At 40.7% G+C, this 22,712-nt stretch overlaps 1 protein-coding gene across 1 annotated transcript in view; it reads right to left on the bottom strand.

Annotated features, from left to right (window-relative positions):
- ZFYVE1 (zinc finger FYVE-type containing 1) overlaps positions 1-22,712 on the bottom strand; it is a 568,277-nt gene that overhangs the window by 100,885 nt on the left and 444,680 nt on the right. The window contains exons 7-8 of the mRNA XM_044074669.1: positions 14,874-14,991; positions 2,585-2,755 (exon numbers count right to left, since the gene is read on the bottom strand). Of these exons, the coding sequence (XP_043930604.1) occupies positions 2,585-2,755; positions 14,874-14,991 (289 nt within the window). The remainder of the gene's footprint in view (positions 1-2,584; positions 2,756-14,873; positions 14,992-22,712) is intronic.

A 22,712-nucleotide genomic window follows, 5' to 3' on the forward strand; every position in this document is an offset into this window, starting at 1 on the left:
TTTAATCTGCTTAAATCCAGCTTATTTATTCTAGTCCTTTTCTATCCCTTTATCACCCTTTCATTTGCATTTGTTTGCCTCCGTTTCATCATCCCTTTCCACTTTGCATTATAGGTTTCTGCTTGTGCTATGTATAGCAGCCTTAACTGTGTATCACTGAAATACCCATTCAAATTGGGTAATCACAAACCGCCTTGCTCTACTGGAAAAATCAGCTTATTCTACTTGACTCTTGCAGCTTTCCCCTGCCAGATAAAATCTTCAGCTCTTTATTAGCTGCTATCCACAACATCTCCTCTGGTTGATAAAAATATGCCTGATCTGTGTATAAAACTAAAGAGACTAAAAACATTTTAAATGCCTGGATTTTACTATCCAAATCCATAAGCAAGAGCTTCCAGTTTCTCAATTTTTGTAAAATATTTGGTTTAGCCTGTTCCCACATATCCTTAGCTACCACACTGGAATCAGTTTTATCCATACTCCTAAGTACTACATTTTATCATGTCCCCATAAATATGGATATTGCTGAACCAATTTGTGTGTGGGTACATAATTTACAGCTACTGCCTTTGTTTTAGCTTCATTAATTTTATATCCCAAAAATATTTGAAACTGTTGCAAAATGTCTGAAATGTCCTTTTATGGTTCTATCAAGTATAACATAATATCATCTCCAAATAAAGCCAGCTTTTGTTCACTACCATATGAATTATATCCTTGAACTTCTGAATCTCTTATTTTCTTTGCCAATGGTTCTAAATATAGTGCAAATAACAAAGGGGAAAGAGGCATCCCTACCTGGTCCCTGCGCTCAAACGGAAATTACATCAGAGAGGAAAAAATTTTCACGTCCAATCCCCCATACATCCTCCTTAATCAACCTTATAATTTTATCAAGTAATGCAAATGCTTCCAGTGCTCTGCTCATAAAGTCCCAGCTTACTCTGTCAAATGCTTTCGCTGCATCCAAACCCAATAACAGTGGTATTTTCTTACATTCTGCTATCCTTTGCATTACCAATGTTCTGTTAATGTTGTCAAATCTTTGCCTCCCCTCCACAAAACCACAATGATCCGTAGCTATCAATTTTGGCATCACCTTTGCCATTCTTTTAGCTATTATAGACATAAACACTTTATAATCATGGTATAGGACTGAAATGGGCCTGTATGCTAGATCCGATGGGTATTTACCCTCCTTAGGTATTACAGCCACCACCGCTTTATTCCAGGATGTTGGTAAAGCCAAAACATATTAACCATGGTTTAGTAAAAGTTCCAAATATGAAGCAAGTAAAAATTACTCAATATAACTTCTATACAACTGTAAAAGAGGTTGAAGGGAGGGTAGCCTAAATGTTGAAAAACTTTTCTCTCATGAACAGTCTGTTAAATCGAATAGATACTTAACTGTGGTACTAATTTTATTTTGAAAAGAAGTACTTTAGCATTCAGTAATTTCATACAGGTACCATAATCACCACTATCCTCCTTGGATCTTTAACAGATAAAAGGATGCCACAAAAGCCAGTGAAAGACAACCTCAAGGAACCTTGTTCTGTTTTCAGACTGAGAATTCAACTTACAGAGTCGAATAAATGCATTCATATTTTGCCTCAGAAATGTCCTCAGCAGACACAGCCTTGAGATACGCTTGTAAAACAGGTGCTGCTCTGGTGGGGTGAGCTTCTGCCACCCTTTGAAAAATGATGAAAAAAGTCTGAAATTGGAAAGAAATGCAGTTCCTCCAGTCATTTCCACAATGTTTACTTGCTCAAAGGAATCCCGTTTATGTTTAGCAAAAGAGAAACGTTTTCTGTTATAAGTAATATATTACCATTCTGCATCCATTGCAATCAGAAGGTTCTCTTCTTTATTTGTTTTCTGTGTAAAGTAGACAGTAAGCTGTACAGACTGGTTTAAAGCCCTCTCATGCACAACTTTTGGAATGAATGAGGGGTCAGTTTTCAGTAGGAGATATTTTTCTGTAAGGCTGCATGTATAAGCAATATCATATAGAGATAAAAAGCACGTTGAGTGTTGCAGTTCCAAAATCCTCTTAGCAATTGTGACAGCAACCACATACAAGACATTTCAGTAGACAAGCTTAATGTTGGCAGACTGAAAAGGTTAAAAATTAAAGGTAGAGCCAATTCATCTAAAATAAAACTGAAGTCCCACAATGAGGACATGTTCCTTCTTTAAGGTATCAAATCAAACACTAAGAAGTTCTACCTGTAACACAAAAAACGGAGGTGTAGACCAATGCGAAAATGCAGTTACAGCAGGTAAATTGCTTTTGGACTAAGCAAGTTCTGACTCATGCAGAACCGGCTTGGCAGTCCAGGATGAAATATATATCAGCAGAATAAAACAGCTGTAGGAAGACTATTTGTTTTTCCATTTGTAAAAAAAAAAAAACACAGAAATAAATTTCCCTCCACAAGACAACAAAAGAAGACATAAATATACCTGTACACTTACAAATTTGTTGCGATATTTTTAAATAAAGTCTATAAAAAGTTCTCTACCAACAATCTGAAAAAAGGGCATCATGTAACATGTGCTCCTAATTCCTTACCGTTATTTGTGAGTTAGGTGTCCAATAGGCTGGTGCAATCTGGTCTGTGATCCAAGACGTGACAACTTTTGTTGGTTTTACACTAATTTCAGACACAGACTGTGCCATAAAATTAACTCCATCTAGCAATCTTTGTGCAGCATTGTTATTGTCCTTCAAGAATCCATCCATCTAAAACAAAAACAAAAAAAATAGGCAAATAAATACACCAATACATTTTCACTCAGGCCCTTGTTCAGCAGCAATTTAAAGTCATTTAGAAGTATTAGTGGCTGACCAGTGTAGTGGTCAGGGTTTTGGCTGTGATGTCAACGGTGCAAATTGGGAATTTCACTAGACTAATGGGAAGATGAGAAAGGAGAAAGGAGGCACCTAACATGAGTTCTCCCTGACCCTATTATAAAAAAACCTTGACAAATGGACAGCAAACAGTAAATTTACCTCTGGTCTGGTCCCCTTTTCCCATATGGAAAGAGAACATCAGTAAGAAAAGCATTATCCTAACTAACCCATTCTCTTACAAATCCTTAGTTACCTACCTACCCAACTTGCCCGCCACCCAAGGGCGCTTGCAAGCAGGTGCAAGGGGGTGCACTTGCACCCCCCTGGAACCGGGCTGGCTGAGAAATTTATTTTAATTAAAAAAAAAAAAAAAAAAAGGTATTTTTTTTTTTTTTTAAAGGGCGTTCCTCTTTAAGAATGCCCTTTGCGTCCTATCCAGTCGCACAGATGTAACAGGTGTTTGCGACCTGTTTTCGTCTTTTGTGTCTGTGTGACACAGGGAGGGCTGCTACTAGTGTGTCAAGTTTAGGTGCATTTCATTCAGTGTGCTCGGGTACCTAGAGCCGGTTTTCTGCTCTTGGAAATAAAAAATCCTGACCTGCGGATCGCACAGCTCAAGTTCTTATTAACCGTGTCGGCACTCGGCAGGATGTAAAAGTGAAGACAGAGTTAATGGAAGCTGTTAAAGAAAACAGTGAGTGTTCTAATTTGCCGAAAGATCCTATCTGCATAGTCATGAGGCCTGACCAGAGCCTGCCATTTGAGTAAAGTGTGCATGCTTGTCTGGGGAGTTTAATGAGACCTTGGGACCAACAACAGGGTGAGAGATGGGCAGTTGTAAGAAAGGGATACAAGCTCTGGGCATTTTAAAATCGAATTTGTGTAAAATAAATGCGGTTATGCATTGTTAATGTTGAGGTAGTCTGCTAGCTTTTTAATTTGTGTAAGTTATTCATTACTTGATCTTTCAAGAAAGGACATTAAACTATCCCAACTGATCGCTTCTATGCGTTGCTGGTGAAGGATATGTAAATTAAGATACATAAATAGCTTAAAATGTATTTTATGCATATTCCACTTTTGCTCAGTGTACTTTAAGATGTTTGCTTACTGCTAAAATAAGTACTATTAAACTACGCACAGCCATGGAATATCTGACTAAAGGTGTTGGGAGGTATGTGAAGTTTTTTTTATGGAGACAGCAAGGCAGGAAGGGCAGTACTCTGTAAACTGCATTATGTTTCACTTGATAGTGACATATGGACGGTGTTTACAAAATAACACTACTGGGTGAGATACTGGTTACTTCCAAAACAAATCACATGTAAGCTTTAGGTCATTGTATGAAGTAAAAACTAATTAAATGCATATATCTAGCACTTTACTGTAGCTTTTCCACTTCTGAATTGTCATTTTTTTTTTTTGGTACTATTAGTGGTTGAATAAGTTATCTCTTATTTATAGTGGTTAAATTGATTAGGTGATGCAAACATTAACGTATGCATCTGAATATTTGATAAAAATGGTTTTCTGATTAAACAAATATATAATCTACTTGTGTGCGTACCTTGTCTGTAAAGGAAGTGCTTTGAGATTTCCATTACTATAGTGACCTTATGCATTTTTCCTGACTATAGCTACAAACAAGACATTTTCGAAGTGTCTCATCGTTAACATGTCTTTTGTAGTGTGAATGTCTAACATGCGTGGAAGGCCTAAAAGTGTACAAGTACTGACTACTCAGTGCTATTTATGCATTTTTAAATATTCTTTAAATGCAGTAAAAATGCTGCTCTCTTGGTCCATTTATAGCTTTGAGTGGTGGTTTTTAATTTCTGTACTTGCACTATATTAGAACTTGTGTTGTAGGCTGTGTACACTGATTTTTGTATTTATTCCTTTTAACAACCTAGATTGTTACATCAGTCAAAACTCAGTGCAAATTGTACTACAGCTTTTAAGGCTGTTACATCATTCCAACTCTGTCCTGTGGTGCTGCTGTTGAAACTTTTTTATGTGAGGCTAGAGCATAGTAGCACTGATCAATGCTTAACACAGAGGATTACGATTGGATTTTGGATAATAACTAGCTTGCTATTTGAGGCATGTACCCTATGGCATATACCTCCCTAAGCATCTAAAGCAACTTGAGAGCCTTCAATGTTCCCTCTCTAAAAAGACCTCAGGTCTGTGTACCCTTAGCCATTCTGGTAGACTAAATGCTTTGCCCCTCTCTTCAATATCATACAGACCCCTGAGGGGTGATTTCAGCTTAGAATTCTATACTACAAATGACGCAGCACTCTTTGAACTCCTTCACTTAAAGACAACTAGTGGTAAAACAAACACCTGCTCTACAGAGAGGGAGGTGTGTGTAAGAGGGAGGTAGGCCTGTGTGTGTGTAAGTAAGGGGGGTCATACCTCACAATTATCCAGATGTTTGCCTCATATTTTTGGTTTGTTTCTCATAAAATTGTGTTTTTTCTTGCAAATCAAAATATTGGCAGACATTTGAGTTTTAGGCTTCATATCCTCAGAAAATGCACACTAATACAAAACTTGTTCTTCTATCCACTTTCTATGGAGGTAGGGGTATGTATTTGCGTGTGTCATACCTTAGAACTGTAAAGATTTTCACAGAATGTCCAAATTTTTGCCTCATATTGTTGGTCTGTTCCTCATAAAAATTATTATTTTTTAGACAAATCACTGGGATGCGCTAAGGATTAAAGTTGCTAAATAATGACATTTGTTTGAGCTTCAGACTTCATCCTTTAGAAGACACATTCTAACACAAATCCTGTTATTGCAGCAACTTTCTAAATGGGTCCCTAGTTTTGGGCCCTTGTCCCAACATTATAACAGGCTTTGTCCAGATTTCTTGTGCTAAGAGATTGAGAGGTGGTGTGTGTATGTATGTGTAAGAGTGAGGTAGCATACCCCTCAGCTGTCCAGGTTTTTGCCCCATATTCCCCCTAAAAGGATTGAAGTTGCTAAATAATAACTGACATTTGAGTTTTAGACGTCACATCTTTTAGAAAAATCCATACTAACAAATTCTGTTATTTTTAGCAACTTTCTGAGTTCATGAAGGCAATATTTATAATCTGTCCCTGTTTGTTTATTTTAGGCTTTGTCCAGATTTCTTGCACTAAGATGAGGGAGGTATGTGTGAGAGAGTGAAATGCCCTAGTTAGAGTTAGCAGGTAGAATTTATTTTTCAAGTGCATTTTTAAGGAATTGTGAGCTTCAAGGGAAGAAAAAATTACTGCTGCTCATGCTGAGTTTGCTTAAAATGTACAATTGTTTTGTTCAGCAAATGGTATCACTATTGTCATATATTATTTTAAAGCAGTGTTAGTAGCACAGCAGGTAGCATACTTGCATCTTGATGTAGAAGGCTATAGGTTCTACTTCCACAGCATGTAGATTTGTATTTTAAGGAGATGGGGTGCTGCAGTCCTGAGTTTATCCTCCTTTGGAGGAAATGCCTAATAACTATTTATTTAATTTGTTGACTGGGCGCTGGGCTGGATACATGTCCATTTTCAGCAGAGGCCCGAAAAAAAAAAGCTATATACTATAAGGTAAGGTAACATAAAAAGTAAAATACCGGATACAAATTATAAACATGATAGTTACAACAGTATATTGTGAGGAACAATACAAACAATATATGTAACTAATACATATTAAGAAAGAAGAGGGTTATATTTAACTAACAATGTAAAAATAAACAACACAGGGAACAATAAATACTCACATTTGGTGTTAGAAGCTTCAAGCCGAGCCTAGGAGACGAGCAGCCAAAGGGGAAGTGTGAAGCTGGGCAACAAGGCAAGGGGTCTATTTGTAAGTAGGACCGGGAAGTGAATCAAGGGGGAGGAGAGAGGAAGGAAGGGGTAACAGTTAAACAGCGAGTTGTGAAGGGGAAACAAAGAACTCTGGGCAAATAAAAAACAGAAATAGAAGAAAAAGAATGTCCGTTTGCTTAAGGGAGGTGATTACAGGTAGTAAAGTTAGGAATGAGAAGTGTAGGAGTAGAAAGCGTGAGGAAATGGGTGTTATAGGTAGTGGGGGGAAGGAAGGGAATAGGCAGGTGGAGGAAGGAGAAATCAAGAGACAGACAGAGAGACTTAAGGTAGAGCAAAAAATGCAGCGGTGTAATGGCACATGCAGAAAGTTAAGGGAGGAGCAGGGAGGGACCACCAGGGCATGAAAACAATCAGTGTGAGATGAAAGAAGGGCTGGGTACAGAGCCAAGGTAGGAGTGGACAGAGAAAGGGGTAGAGAGGGATGAAGAAAAGGTGGGAGAGATGGAATACAAGTTTAGATGCTCAGAGAGGTAGGGTAAAGTACAGTAGTAGAGAGATAATGGGGTTGAGACAGGGATGAATATAGAAGAACTACACTCTGGTGAGATAATTTAGGATAAGAGGTTAACTAGGACTTAATTCAAATTAGCAGGACATACTTTCAAAAAAGGACTATGAACCTGTTTTTCAGCTTGCCACCCATTCCCTATTGCAATATAATTGCTTACCATTTTTTTTAATGTAGCATGGGCAATTTATTCTTTAAGGGCAGTAGGCACTGAATTTGTAGATGAAACACTGAAAATAAAGTTGTTTGCTAGCAGCAACCTCTTCATTAGTTTCAGATCTCTTTAATGTGGAATTATTCAGATGACTTCTACTCCTGCAGAGATTGTGCATACTGACTGACATTGGTGGATTGTAATGACAGAAGTTTAAGTGGCCTTTTATGGTGGTTGAAATGTTCTGAATTGGGCAGTTTGTCATTATTGGTTCATATGTTTTGTTTCATTGCTGGCTGGAAAAACATTCAAAACTATAACTTTAAAACACACTAACAAGTGGTGCTGTATAATAGAATGGATATAATTAAATTATTTTATATTATAATTAAAACAATCTGTATATAATTATAATCATATGTATAAATATGTACACTACTTATGCATGGCTAATCTGGTTTATCACAGTAACAGGAAGGATACTGTAATGTCTGTGTCAAGAAATAAGGTCTGAAGCTTTTAGTTAAGCATATAATGAAGTTGTTCACATCACTGATAACAGACCCAGTTTCATATAACTGAGGGTCAACCACACAAAAGCAGAAAACACCCAGAATTTCCCTCAACCACTCAGTAAAACTAATCTTGAAAAAATAATTAATAATGTGCATATATTAGGGCTATTGGAATTATCTTTAAAAAGATGACTTGCAACTGTGTCAATGTTGGGATTATAAAGAAATGCTTGATTAAGCATTAATTAAACGATATGCATAATTTAGTGACTGCACACAGTTTAAGTTAAATACAGCTATAATGTGCCGTGCATTCAGAGCACAGAATGCCAGCTTTTATTTAAACAGCAACTTGTGTTACTGAGAGCTAATCTTGGAAGCCAAGTAACACTAGTGTTATAAACTAATCTGTTTAAATCTGTATAATCTGAACACGCTTATGGGACTAAGTTTAGTGTCCTACATGAGAAATACTGAGATAATGAACACTATTCCCCAGTAGTTGTTTCTAAGTCACTTATAAATAAATAAAATAAGGGGGAGTATTTTGAGATAAAATAAATACCTTGTCTTTATGGTAGGTAAAAAGGAAAACTCTGTTAGTACCCAAGTAAATAAAATGATTATTAGCAATGAACGAGAAATTATTCCAGTATAGAGAACTGAACAGCCAAGCCTTCTTGATCAGATTTCAAAAGGGCTGGCAGCTGAATGTTCCCTTGAGTTAGTTGCAATGTACATGGAGTATGCAAAAAAAAAAAAAAAAAAAAAAAACTTATCATGGATTCTTAATTAAATCTAGACATCTGTAATCATTGTAGAAGTAAAGCATAAAACAGTATGCATACTGAGAATTTTGAACAGTGTTTATGGCAACTGGGGAGAAATAGTGAAGTAACGGGACCCTGTAATGGCTGCGTGGGGGGGGGTGGGCAGAGGGGATGGGGCTGCATGGGCGGGGCTCTGGGTTTGCACCCCCCTGCAAAAAATCCTGTGGGCTCCTTTGCCCCCACCCCTTATAGAAGCCCATGAAACTCAGAACCTAAATGGTTTGGGGTGCATGGGTAGGACTAATAGCCCTACTGGTCATTAGCCAAGTAACAACCTAAGAACCCACTTTTGATTATATTCACAGTATCTTGAAAACGTGTATTTCTTTAATCTGACATGCTTTGTAAATAAGGTTTGTTGACTGATTGCCTCAAAATACTTTGTAAATAATGTTTGCTGACCTTTTTTCTTTTGAATTGTCAAAAATGTATTTTTATCCTTGTTTTGGAGCTTTTCTTCCTGAGCCTCCTCTAAAATGGGCATTTCAGTTCCCAGATGGACTTTCCAGGAAACAAAAGCAAATAAACATATAAATAAATGAAAAAATAAAATAAACCTGTCTCACGGGGTCAATTATCCAAACAGCTTCCAGTAATGACAGCTTTTTAATTTTATGTTCTAACTTCACCATGGTGACAACATGAGCACTTGTGTCACTAGCCCTTGTCCATGCACGCCAGCTCTGCCACATGCACCTACATGCCTACTGTCATCAGCTTGGGTAATCATGCCCATGTCTTCCCAGCACCAGTGTCCCACATCATAATGGATCTATGCTCTATCACAGCAGCAGTGGGAGCGGCGGACATGTGACAGGAACTACCTTTCTTCCTCTCCAAAGATAGGAAAGGCCCATCCTCCCTGTCTGCAATGTCAAGCACCCAAGCCACTTGTCAAACTCAGGATGCATGAGCCGTAGTTAGGACTTTATACTTCTCCTACACCACTCTTCAGAATGACTTTAAGGCATTTTGGTTGGAAAGAAAAAACTGCTAACTGGATCATCCAAAACAAATCCACTGATACTGGGTACACCTCAAACTCATATCTATTCACCCTTACACATCAGATTTTTGAGGTAATGCCTTCTTTTCTATTGATTTGTAATTATGTAGTAATTAACCTAGCCTTTACTACCTCATTCCATAACAATGTCCAAATCTCCACTAGTAAGGCTAACCAACAGTTTTGTTTTCAGTATTCCCTACCCCCCACTTCATCAGTTTAACTCTTCAACTGTTACTTTAACAACTGATTCTGCTATCTTACCTCCTGTTATTGTTTCTGCTGTCATTTTAGTGTTGTTCTTTGCTTTCTCCCTGCTCCCCTAGTGTGTAATTCAAACTCATTCAGATTACTTTTATTTCATGACTGTAACAAGCATACAAACATGATAATATTGGTGTTCTCTGTATAACTTAAATTATTTTGGTTTTACTTGATTCTTTTTGCCCACATGTCAGGTGTCCACCAAGCCTTCTCTACTGGACTTGATGACATCTGTTTCCTTATGGTGAGGATCCACTAAAAACCAGGGGAAGGGGCAAGAGCACCCAAAAGAAATCATTCAGGCAGTAATGAGGTTTGCTGTGGCATCAACTCAATCACTAAGAAGAGGAATGTGTGATCCATGTCACCATGGAGGCCCACAACGCATCCCCTGTGTGGATACCCACTACAAAAGCTACCACTGACTAGTGGCTCGAACAGCTAAATGTCTGCCTTTCAGCTGCACTTTACAATGCCTTCATTCATCTTCCTCTTAGGGAATGTGTTATTTTGTGGTTTGCTTTGCCCTGCCCTCCCACCCAATATGGGCAGATCCATTATCCCTAACAGTTCTGTTAGCTGCCTAAGATTCTGCCCAAAGTTAGATCACCTGGGCCATACTCAGGTCTTTAAACCTTTATCAACTGCAGCTGGTCACTTGTTGCACTGTTATGATGCAATCTGCCTTTGGCCCAGACTGTTTCTGAAAAGGGATCTCAGACTAGCACACTCTCCAAGTTATCAAGTAAATAAATACATACATGCATACATACAAACAAAATACAAATTAGGTTGTTAGAGACAGCATACAGCTTAGCTATTAGACAGGGAGATAGCTGCCCCCCCCCCCCCACACACACACACACACACACACACTTCATACCCCACCAAGCAGTCATTTTGTTGGTTGGTTAATTATATGATGTCACCCTTGAATTTTACATTAGCATAAATGAAGATGTACATTCCTTCGACTATAGCATATCTTGTCATTAGAAAAAAGGTGGACAAAAGTGTGGTCAGAGATTGCCTTATATGCAAGGCGGAGATCACCTCGGAGTAGTCTGTATGAAACAGAATAAAGTGACAGTGATTTTAATCGATTCACATACGACAGCTGCTGACGACCTTGAATTTTCTTTATGAGGAACCTTTGTGGTCTCACCAATTGCTGCAGATGCTTTGAAAGGTACATGCCAAAAGGAGCATTGAACTAAATGATTGGCCTAATAACTGAAGAGCACAGGGAGGTGATAACTTCACTTTTTCTCGAGGCAATGCCCTTACTTATGAGGTGAGTCATACAGAATGCCCTTCTTACCACTCTGGAGACATGGTGATCAAAGGCAAGGCTGCTGTCAACCTGTGTGCCCAGATCTCTCACCACTGAGTGCATACTTAGGGTATTGCCATTAATGTGGTAACTTGCAGTAGCATCGCTCTTGCAGAAAGGGATGATAATACATTTTTATGCATTGAGTTACAGGCCATGACTTTGGCACCAATCATTTGTTCGCACAAGACCTTCTTGAAGCATGCAGACATCGCTTGAAGATTCTTTGACCGTGCCCAGTTTGCAGTCGCCAGCAAACTTGGTCAACCACAGTCTCTTGGTTTTAGCTTGTACTTCAGAGAAACAGATTCTAAACAGTAGAGGTCTCAGGACCAATCCCTGTGGAACACCACTGGTAACAAGTCTGCTGTTGGAGGTGGATTCTCTTATTCTGACTGTATGGGTTCTATCAGAGAGCCACCTTACGATATAAGGGTTGATGTCTAGCTGGGAGAGTTTGTCAATGATGCCCCAGTAAGGGACAGTGTCAAATTCCTTGGCAAGGTCTAGGTAGGCTGTATGCAGAGACTTCCCTTCATTCAGGGCCCTTGTGACTGTCTCGAAGAAGTCCTCCAGGTTTAACAAGCATGATCTCCCCTTGACAAATCCAAACTGGGTAGGATCTAGTGTTTGGAGATTATAGATATCCTTGTTGATAAGGTCCATGATGATTTGGCCTTGCAGATAAGGCTAGTCAGGCTAATAGGTCTGTAGTTCCCAGGGTCAGTAGAAGCACCACCTTTGTACAAGGGGATAACAGTGGCGGTTTTCCATTCAGATGGGATGAAGCCAGTGCTTAGACTGTGATTGAAGAGAGTAGCCAATGATGATGATGCTAATTCTTCTTTGAGCCCATGCAGAAAGCAGCTTGGGATGTTATCAGGTCCCATTGATGCTGTGTTTTTAGCCTTAGAGAGGGCATTTACAACCTGCTCTTTAGAGATACACGGTAGGGGACAGGTACTAGGGATGTCATGAAGTACGTGTGGAGGGGACGAGAGAGTGAAGTTTCATCGAATCTACTGGCTAACAGGTTAGCTATGTTCACTGGCTCAGTGTGTATGTTACCATTAACTACCAGTTCAGCACAAATTTGAACCATACCTTTTAGGTTACTGATGTAACTACAGAACACCTTATGGCTGTCCTTGGTTGAGGAAGCTAACTTGGATTTGTAGTTTGCGCTTTGGAGGACTTCACAAGATGCCTTATTTGCTTATTTATGCTGAGGAGGGAGTGTCTCCAGTTTAGAGCCTGCTCCTTGTTACTCTTGGAGAGCAGTTTCTTCCTTTTACTGTAAAGCCTGTTAACGGTGGTTGTCCACCAAGCAGGTTTGCTTTTCCTTAAAAAGCTTGTTTTCGTCCTAACAGGTACTGCCCAGTCAATGCAGTTATACACGTGCTTGTATAGGGCACTAGTGTACAGCTCTGCATAATTACTGGTTCCATCTCTGGGGAGGGGTGCAATGAAGCTATTTATACCATCCCGTAAGAGGTTATAATCTGCTTTGGAGAAGTTTTTTAGTCTAGTTTCTGCTAGGGGAGGGTCAGGTGTGATAGTTACCTCAAATGAGACTGATTTGTGGTCAGATTTCACCAGGGATGAACTCACAGTGGGGGAGCTACAGTGGTCTCCCATACTTGTAAAGCACCAAGTCTAAGATGCTGGCACCCCTGATGGGGTGTCAATCAGCTGATTCAGGGCATTGGAGTTGACAAAGTTGAGGAACCTTTGGGCAAGTGAGTTTGAGCACGACTAATTCACCCAGTCAATGCTAGGGTAGTTAAAGTCGCCCACAACTATGGTGTTAGGATCTATCTTGACAGACTCAAGTTATCCAAATAGGCACAGTGGGTGTTCTGATTCATGGAGAGGGTTCTGTAGCTGGCAAAGACTTGAATGTGTGTCCTACCAACAGTTAACTGCACGTGAAGTATCTCTGGGGAGTCATACTGTTTACCCAATCTGGACATGTATTTATCCTTGATGAATATTGATATATCGCCTCCTTTAGTTTTCTTGCATTCAGTTTGTGGTCTGAATGTGTGGAAGGAAGTGTAACCCGGTATGGTTGGGGTGTTCTCCACAGCCTTGAACCAGGTCTCCATGACTGCACAAATGTTTGCATCCTCCAGGGTGAGGACTGCTTCAAGTGAGTGCTGTTTCATATTATGACTCCTAGCATTTAACAGCATGACCATGAGGTTGTTTTTGTTTGGTATTCATACACTGGGAGTTTTGCCCTTGTGACACTGCCTAAAAAAGGTACTATGGGGCTGGCAACAGCCTTAGCCAGTAGCCGAAAGCCCAGGGGTGACAGATGAAGACCAACTCTAGCCAAGCATCGAGGTCTGTTGATCATGTCATCCCAGGCTGACAGATACTAAATCCCTTTTAAAATGACACCAAAAATTAAGCCAATTATTGAAATCAATCATCTTCTGTTTGCATTGAGGCATCATTCTAGGTGAAGGTAAAATGCTGCTTAAGGCTAAGGCCATACCTGTCTGAGACACATAATCCCAAGAGCTCGGTCATGTCTGTCTTCATACAGACCAGAGAGGTATGTCTCAAGTCAATCACACCAACATGGACTATGACAGAGTCATAACGGTACCTGTTGTTGAGAGACTGAAGTGCATGTGCGATATGGAAGATCCTGGCACCTGAGAGACAGCTAACCATGACCTCCTCCTTATCCGGCCTGGTGAGAGAGACATCTGTGTCTCTCATAGTGGAGTCTCCTATGACTAATATGTTAGGTTTAGCGTTCAGCTTTATGGGCTTGACAGGTGAGAAACTAGTGCATGAGCTATTGTGTGGGTTTGGGTGGAGTAGGTGGTGAGATGTGCATGCTGACAACAGGCTCAGTGTCAGACGTAGTGAATGGCATGTGAGAGAGCACGGACTCATGGTTTTTAATATAGTTGCATCTCTCACATGTTGAGTTTGTGTGGACTAGAAGTAGAGAGTTGTCTGTGTACATGAGGCAGTTGCTACACTGCCTCAGGATGCTCATGTCAACCAAGCTGGCTGGAGAAACTGTGGGAAATTGCCCGTTCACAGTGTTAGGTGAATATATATATGGTCAGAAACAAGAATATGGTAGGAAAGGGGTCACATGTAGGTATAACTAGTGGGTGAGTTGTGTTAATATCTCACAGGTTAGGTTTAATTCTACAATAGTCGGTAAAACTCTTGAAGCTTTTATTACAATGGGGTGCTTACACAGCTTCATTTCTCTCTCTAAGCTACTCATGTCCTGTACTTTCACAGAACTTATGTGTTAGGAATATTTAAGAGTAAATCGTCATGTTACTGTACTTTCATACAGTTTTCTCTAAAAACTTGAGGGAACTTAAATGTACAGAAGAAATAAAGTAAGATAAAAAATAAAAGTTCACACCTAAAAGTAAAGAAAAAAAGCAATACTGCCGTCAACACAAAAAAAAAAACCTCAGATTGCATCATTTTAAGTTTACACAAATTACCTTCTAGAACCTTTAAAGGATAAAGCCTTACCCCTGGCCAGACGTGCTGAATTTCTGTCCTCACTACTGTGTCTACAGGATCCTGGTTACCATACCAGAACTGCCTGCTTCGATATATCACACCACAGTTCGGGCACTCAATGACATATCTGAAAAGTAACAAAAAAATTAACTTTTAGTGAGATTTCTGCCAGCATGTTGTACATTACTAAAAACTGAATACAAAATTAACTCCTTTTGTCAATAACAGTAATAATACTACTTTGCTAGACTATGGGATAAGGAATTTTAGAGAATCACAAAAGGATTTAAATCACTTAATATTTCTCAGCCTCCTGCACATTGTCTCAAGTGTTAATTCACTGAAGTTAAATTAACAGTTTGAAGTTCAGGTTGAAGAAATATGGGGAAAAAATAATATACTAACTCCATGGTTATACAACTACAGTGAAATAAGAAAAATCAAACACTTGTAATCACTGTTGTTGAATATAAACCAGAGTTGATTTCCTACACACAACATGAATGGGCAGTTCAACATCAGGGACTAGAAACAGTACAGTTGTGTTAAACACTTAACCATAAATTCAAATGTTCAAAGTGGTTTCACTGTTGCAGTTTTCAATATTGGGATATCCTAATGTGCAGGTAGCCTGCAGCTAGCCAGTCTTCCAAAGTTCTTCCCTTCCCAGGACTTTGGCCAATGCCACCTTCTGCAGCAAGGATGTTGGAAGTATAACATATGCTGATGCCATCCTTGGAGCTTTCTTGTCCTGGCAAAACTACAGCAGCAGTCCCCCAGTCCTGGAGCACAGTGGACCAAGGTGAGTTGAAAGTTTTAATATCATACAAGTCCACTCCAATCTGGAAGCTACGGTTTACTTGGCTGAAACACCGATGACTTACTTGAAATCTAAGAGGTCTGATCCTTATACGCTATCAGTGTCAGGAGTATCTTCTAAAAAGAGAAGGATGATTACGATGAAGTGGAATCCCAACTCCTCTGATTCTGAGGCCGATTAATCTAGCCTGTGTTGGTTGATTCCCATTAGCTGAGGCCCTAGACTCATTGGAGATAGTTTGTCATCTGCCTCCTGACCATGGAACTTTTCCTTTAAGAATACACTTCACAGACTGAAAAAAAAAACTTTCAGTGGGATTCCAAGGAGTCCTCTGAAGCCCAGCAAAGACATTGGACCTTCATGGGTCTCTCGCAGTCTTGGCCCCTAGCTGATACCTTCAGTGCTAGTAGTCCTGGAGGAAGTCTTTGAAAATGCATGCCTGAAGCCTGACTCCCTTTACCCTGCTCTTAGGAAACTTGACCAGTTCTATAGGGCCAAGGATTTTCATAGGTACCTTATATAGTTCCAAGGTTAGGAAAAAGATGTACTAGTGAAGTACTTAAGTTTAAGACCCAAACTTAATAACAGTTAGGGGTGCTTAGCAAAAGCTTCGTAATGGCACCTAAGAGCTGTTAAGGTCTGGGAAGCACTAGTTCATAGTTCTAATGCAATTACTTTCAAAATAAACAAAAAATCTTGTGTATAAAGTATCTGTGTATACAGATGACTACTTTTAATTTTAATTACAAAAATTGTCTTTTCCTTAATACTTCACCTTCTCAAATTATTAACACAAACTTAACTGGATGTAAGAAGTGATAAGACTGTACTGTACTGTAATTAACTGGAAACAACTGAAATGAGACTGAAACAAAAGTCTTTATCTATTAATTACCCAAACTCGTGCTGAACAGGTGTCAGTCTCTCCTCTATGGGCCAAGTCTTGTGTACTTTTCAGAATTAATTCTCCAAACACTGTAGTTCAGTTAATAAGGCTTTATTAGATGTTCACAATATCCAAATACTGTCTTCATTAACAGTGCTGATAAACAATAACAGTCTGTAGAAATGCTGGAGTGCTGATTAGTACCCAAAGTTATTGCATGTCATATTCTGATTGTCCTGAACAACTTAAACTAAAATAGTCATTACTTCTGTACTCAGGATCGAGTGTCTGTATTGTAGCTTAATCTCCTCTGTAATGACAGGTCGAACGGACTTACTAACCTTAACTGAACTGCTATCCTGAACATAGTATATTACATTGCTTTAGTCCAGTGATTTTCCTTTGTAAACCGCATTCACTCCTCCTAACCTTGGTTTGTCTTGTATGTGTTTTATTTAACATTCCATTAAGGAACATTCTGTAGCTGGGAAGATTGTATCTTTCCCTTGGGAAAAGAACATTCTATATTTTCTGCTAATTTTTCCCTTCTAATAAACTTTTTTTCTCGGAAACTGAATGCATACATATCTGACACTACATATTTAAACTTTTAGTTTGCATAATGCCTAATAACTACTTTAAAATGGAGGTCCCTAATCTAACATTGGATTTCAACTAATGTGTCTATAAATAATCAGTAACTCCTGCGAATTTTAGAAGTGTAGAGTTTAAAATTCTAAGGACAGACTCTCATCACAATCTGATACTGTAGTTCTTCCTCAACTGAAAGAAAATTGTATGGAGACGCAAAATCAACTAAAATCAAAAGTCGGTGTGAATATTTTGTTTGTAGGGAAATTGAACTTCTTTAAGATGAAAGTCTATTCAATCTAGATTTTTCTTCATGTAACATATGTTACTTCAACTAGATTTTTCTTGGTATAGTAAATTCAGAAAAGTGTGGCCTAAATTCTTTTGGAGAACAGGCTGCCATAGAATTCCCTGGAAGTTAATTGCTAGATTCACTGCTAATACTGGCTAAAACATGAAAGATCCAGAACTGATAGCTTTTACTCAAATTTGGATAAACTATTATAAATGGAATAAATGACTACATCCTTATTTTTCCAAGAACCTTAAATTCACTGTGGTAGCAAATATCATTTCCATTGTAGGGCATCTATTTGAATATTTTGAGAAAACAAAGCATAGATTTTTAAACTGTTCTGTTCTTGCTTTCCATCTGTCATTAAATGGACCTCTGATAAGCAAGATAATCTTTCAGAAGACTAAATTCTTTAATAGCATAAAGCTGAAAAATTATGTTAAAAATTGTACTCCTTTATGTAAAATTATGGCAAAAAAAATGAAGATCCTCAACTTTCTTGGTCTCAAGATTTTTATATCAAACACAAAAGCTATACCAACTGCCAATTTGGGGAAACTGTTCCTATCTGAAGAGTTGAACTTTATTTTTCAAGCTGTACATAGTTTTGTGTGTTTGTTCTAAGTTAATAGGTTATGGAGGTATTCTGAAATATACATAACTATTAGACTAAGAATTTTCATTAAAACAAAAAGTCTTGAATAATGTGAGCTGGGTTCAAATGGAAATGACAAGAAAAGTACAGTTGTGTACACTTACCATAAATGTAGATGTTCAAGTGTTTTCACTGTTGCAATCATCAGAATTGAGTTATCCCTGTCAGGGTAGCCCTCAGCCAGCCAGAATACCAGAGGCTTAATATTTCTGCGCCAGTTGCTGTCACTTCAGGACTGACGTTGGGTCGTAAAGTAAGGCAGCCGATGCCATTACATCAATTTTTCTTGCCCTGTCAGGAGCACCCAAGTGGGAGCCAGGTTCTGGTAGAAAAACCCCACTAGTAGAAAGTAAATACCAAAATGTCCCTTGTAAGGAGAGAGAAGAAAGAAGAGGGGGATGGAGAGAGGGGAAACCAGGACTGCAACAGTGAATACACACGAACATCAACATTTATGGTAAGTGTACACAACTGTACTATGTTCTTTGTGTTTCACTGTTGCAGTCATCACATTTGGGTTGATTCCCAAAGCTGAGGAAAAGGGTGGAGGCAGTCAAAGAAACTAGGGGCTGGCTAGGATGCCCTGCAAGACTGCAGAGGCAAACCCTGCCCTGGATTTGGGGAAGATTGGCAGATGGTAGTGTTTGGTGAAAGTGTGAACAGATGTCCAGGTGGCAGCCTCCAGGATGTCCCTGGTGGGGGACTCCTCTGAGGAAAGCTGCAGAAGTAGAGGCTGCTCTGGTGGAGTGAGTCCTGACCCCCTTAGGGGGAAGCTTTCAGTGTAGCTTGCAACAGAAATGGATGCAATGTGCTATCCGTTTGGAAAATTTTGTTTGGAGATGGCTTTGCCTTCTGCCCCTGCAGCAAAGCTAACCAGCAATTGATCAGACTTTCTGAAGGATTTAGTCCTGTCTAGATAGAATCTGAGCTGTCTGTGCACATCTAGAGAGTGCAAGATCCTTTCCCCCTTGTTCTGTGGGTTAGGGAAAAAGGTGGGCAAATTAATGGATTGGTTGAGAGCCACACTGGGCACCACTTTGGGCATGAATGTTGGGGTAGTCCTGAGGGAAACCCGGTCAGCATGGAAGATGATGAAGGGCTCCACAGCCATGAGTGCTTGCAGCTCGGAGACCCTTCTGGGTGAAGTGATGGCCAGAAGGAAAGCAGTCTTCCAGGAGAAAAGTTTTAGCTCTGCTGAAGCTGCAGGTTCAAAAGGGGGCAGGGTGAACTTTTCCAATACTAAAGTTAAGGTCCCAAGCTGGGGTTGGTGCTCTTCTGAGTGGCCTCAAGTTGCTAGCCCCTCTTAGGAATTGTTTGATCAGAGGGTGTGAGAAAATGGGCTGCTCAGTGGGGAAATAAGCATAGATAGCAGAGGCATGAATTTTAATAGAGTAAAAAGACAGACCACTGTGTAGTAGGTTAGCTAAATAATCCAGGATGAGAGGGAGGGAGGGCAGTGCCGTATCGGCTCCCTTTAGCCTGAATCTAGGTGCAGAACCTTTTCCATTGGTCAGCATAAGACCTTCTAGTGCTAGGGCGTCTGGCCTCACATATAACATTTAGAACCTGTTTACTTAGGTTGGCAGATGGATCGGTGGTTAGGGAATAAGCTGCCAAATTGAGGGTCTGCAATTGGGGATGCATGAATTCTCCTTCCCTCTGGGACAGGAGGGTTGGGGTCTGAGTAAGATGCCACAGTGGCAGTGGGGAGAGGCTGCGCAGAAGTGAGTACCAGTGCTGGCAAGGCCAGTCTGGAGCAATTAGAATTGCCCTTGGTTTTTCCTCCCTTATTTTGAGCAGTGCCCTGGGGATGAGAGGTAGTGGAGGGAAGGCATAGACCGATAGAGTGACCTAGAGGAAGGACAGGGAATCCACTTTCCAAGCCATGCAGTGGTGCTCCCTGGTGCAGAACTTACTGAGCTGATGGTTGGTGTGGGAGGCAAAGAGGTCGACCTTCGGGTGCCCCATTTCTGAATTATTGGGGTGAAGGTTCTTTTGTCTAGCTGCCACTCGTGTGGGTCCAGAATATTTCTGCTTAAGTGGTCTGCCAGAGAGTTTAGAGAACCTGGCAGGAATTGTGCTAACAGGTGCAGTTGCATGACAGAGGCTGTGTGCCAAAGGGTCATGGCCAGCCTGCATTGAGGGTAGAAGTGAGTCCCTCCCTGCTTGTTGTTGTACCACATCACAGTGGTGTCTTACTTGATCAGGAGTGCCCCTGGGGACAGAAGGGGCTTGAAATCTGTCAAGGCATGCTGGACAGCTATCATCTCTTTTTGGTTGATGTGCAGATGGATTTGCTGTGGGCTCCACTGGCCCTGTATGCACCTGGCATCCAAGTGTGCACCCCAGGCATAGTCTGATGCATCTGTGGTGAGGGTCTGGGTGGCGGGGGTGGTGGTGAGAAGGGTAGTCCCTTGTTGTGGGAGCTGAGGCAGGGTATCATGGGTATAAGAGTTTCCAGGTCTTGAGAGTGTTGACACCAAAGGCTTTTTAGGTACCACTTAAGTTTCCTCATATGCAGTCTGGCATATAGAATGAGTAGAATGCAAGATGCCATGAACCCCACAGCTTACAGGATTTTCCTTGCAGATAATTGGGGTCTGGTGGCTAGTTGAGAGAAGTAAGCTGTCAGTTAAGTTTGCTTCTCTGGTGTAAGGAATGCCATCTGGGATGCTGTGTCCAGGCTTGCTCCCAGGAATATAATCCTTTGGGTGGGTACTTGTTTGGATTTCTTTTCGTTGATTGTGTACCCTAGGGAGGTCAGTAGGGATTTTACAAAGGCCAGGTGCTTGAACAGCTTTTCCTGGCTGTCTGCCTGAATTAGGCAGTCGTCTAAGTATGGGTAAATTTGGTATTCCTTTGTCTGCAAAAGGCAATGGCCGGAGCCAGACATTTTGTGAAAACTCTGGGAGTAGATAAGCAAAAGGGAAGTGCAGAGAACCTGCCCTGAAATGCAGATATTTCCTGCATGATTCCCTGATAGGAATGTAGAGGTAGTCCTCATTTAGGTCTAGGGTAGCTAGCCAAGCATCCTTAGAGAGCATGGGTAGCAGCAGCTGGAGGGTGAGCATTTTGAATTTTGGTATCACCAGGAAGGTGTTTAGAATGGATAGATAGAACATGGGGTGCCAGGTGCCCACTTTTCTGGGTACCAGAAAAAGTCTGGCGTAGAAACCTTGGCCTTTCTGTTCTGCAGGAACGTGCTCTATTGCCCTCAGAGAGCAGTGAAAGGACTTGATTTTGCACATCTGCCCAATGGTTTGGAGGTAGATCTGGGAACCCTTTTGTAGTGGAAAGGGTGTGGAAAGAAAATTTGTATCCCTGGGACACTATGTTGAGGACCCAGCGGTCACTGGTAATGGTGGCCCAGGTGCTTGCGTGAAAGGAGAGTTTTCCTCCTAAGGGTAAGTGAAGGTGGGCAGAGAGAGGGGGTGGGGAGGAGAGTCACTGAGTTCTTACCATGTGGGGGTGGCTTAGAACTCCCTGTTTTTGAAGTGGAGGAAGTCCACTGTTTTGATCTCTGCATTCCTTGTGGCTGCTGTCTGAGGGGGGGGTCTGCTTCCACGGGGTCTGGGCTGACCTGACCTGGTGGGAGCAGGAAAGGACCAGTGCTTGGAGGGGCAATGCCTGCTGAACTTGGGTGGCTGAACCTGTAAGAAAACTGTCTGCACAGATTTAGCTTTTTCTTCCATCTTTTTAAAGATGTCTTCTGCCTTAGTGCCAAATAAGTTGTCTCTGTGCAAGGGTGCATCCAACAATTTAGATTTAACATGGTCTGGCAAGGGCTGTTCCTTAAGCCAAGCATGTCTTCTAAGGACACAACCAGTGACTGCTGTCCTGCAAGAAGCTTCTAGGGCATCAAACCCACAGTGCAAGGTGTGTTTAGTTACTTGACTTGCAGAACGCATCAACTCTTGTAATTCTTCAAATTCTGCACAAGCAGGGAAGGAAGACACTTTTAGTTTAAGGAGTTCCAGGGTATGTTGTTGAAATTTTAGCATATGGAACTGGCAATGTAGAGTAGCAGAGGGGTATACTTTTTTACCCCATCTGTCTAGTGCTCGAGAATCCCTGAGGGGGTTCATAGGTAGGTACTAGGCTATTGGCCCTAGGGCCGACATAAGCCTAGCCAAACGGTACCCTAGCTTTCACCACCCAAGAAAATTATTTTCCTGTGCCCCTGTCGAGCAGAGCCACAGAAGTGATCCCCGGGGTGAATTTCATATCTCCCATCCAATCATCAAGATTTTACTTGAAGAGTGCTAATGAAGAGCTTTATTTGATATAGATAGGTAGTTTGTTCCAGAGTATGGGAAGTCTCTGGGACAGGAATCTTTCCCTCCAGCATGTTCTGTTTATTGTGGTAAGAAGGTTTAGGTCCCTAGAGCGTGTACCTCGGAGGGATTGGGATTTCTTTAGGTGGAGCATGTCCAACAGCTCTGGTTTTGACATAGCTTTGTATGTTAGGCAGAGATCGCCTCCGAGTAGGCAATATGCGACGGAGTAAAGCTGGAGTTTTTTTTGAGACTGTCTGCATAGGGCATCTGTTTGAGGCCGGTAATCCTCTTTGCGAGGTATTTCTGTGGCCTTTCCAGTTGTTG

Source organism: Protopterus annectens, chromosome 6.part0, assembly GCF_019279795.1.
Source record: "Protopterus annectens isolate FY-2018-M chromosome 6.part0, PAN1.0, whole genome shotgun sequence".
Classification (NCBI taxonomy): Eukaryota; Metazoa; Chordata; order Ceratodontiformes; family Protopteridae; genus Protopterus; species Protopterus annectens.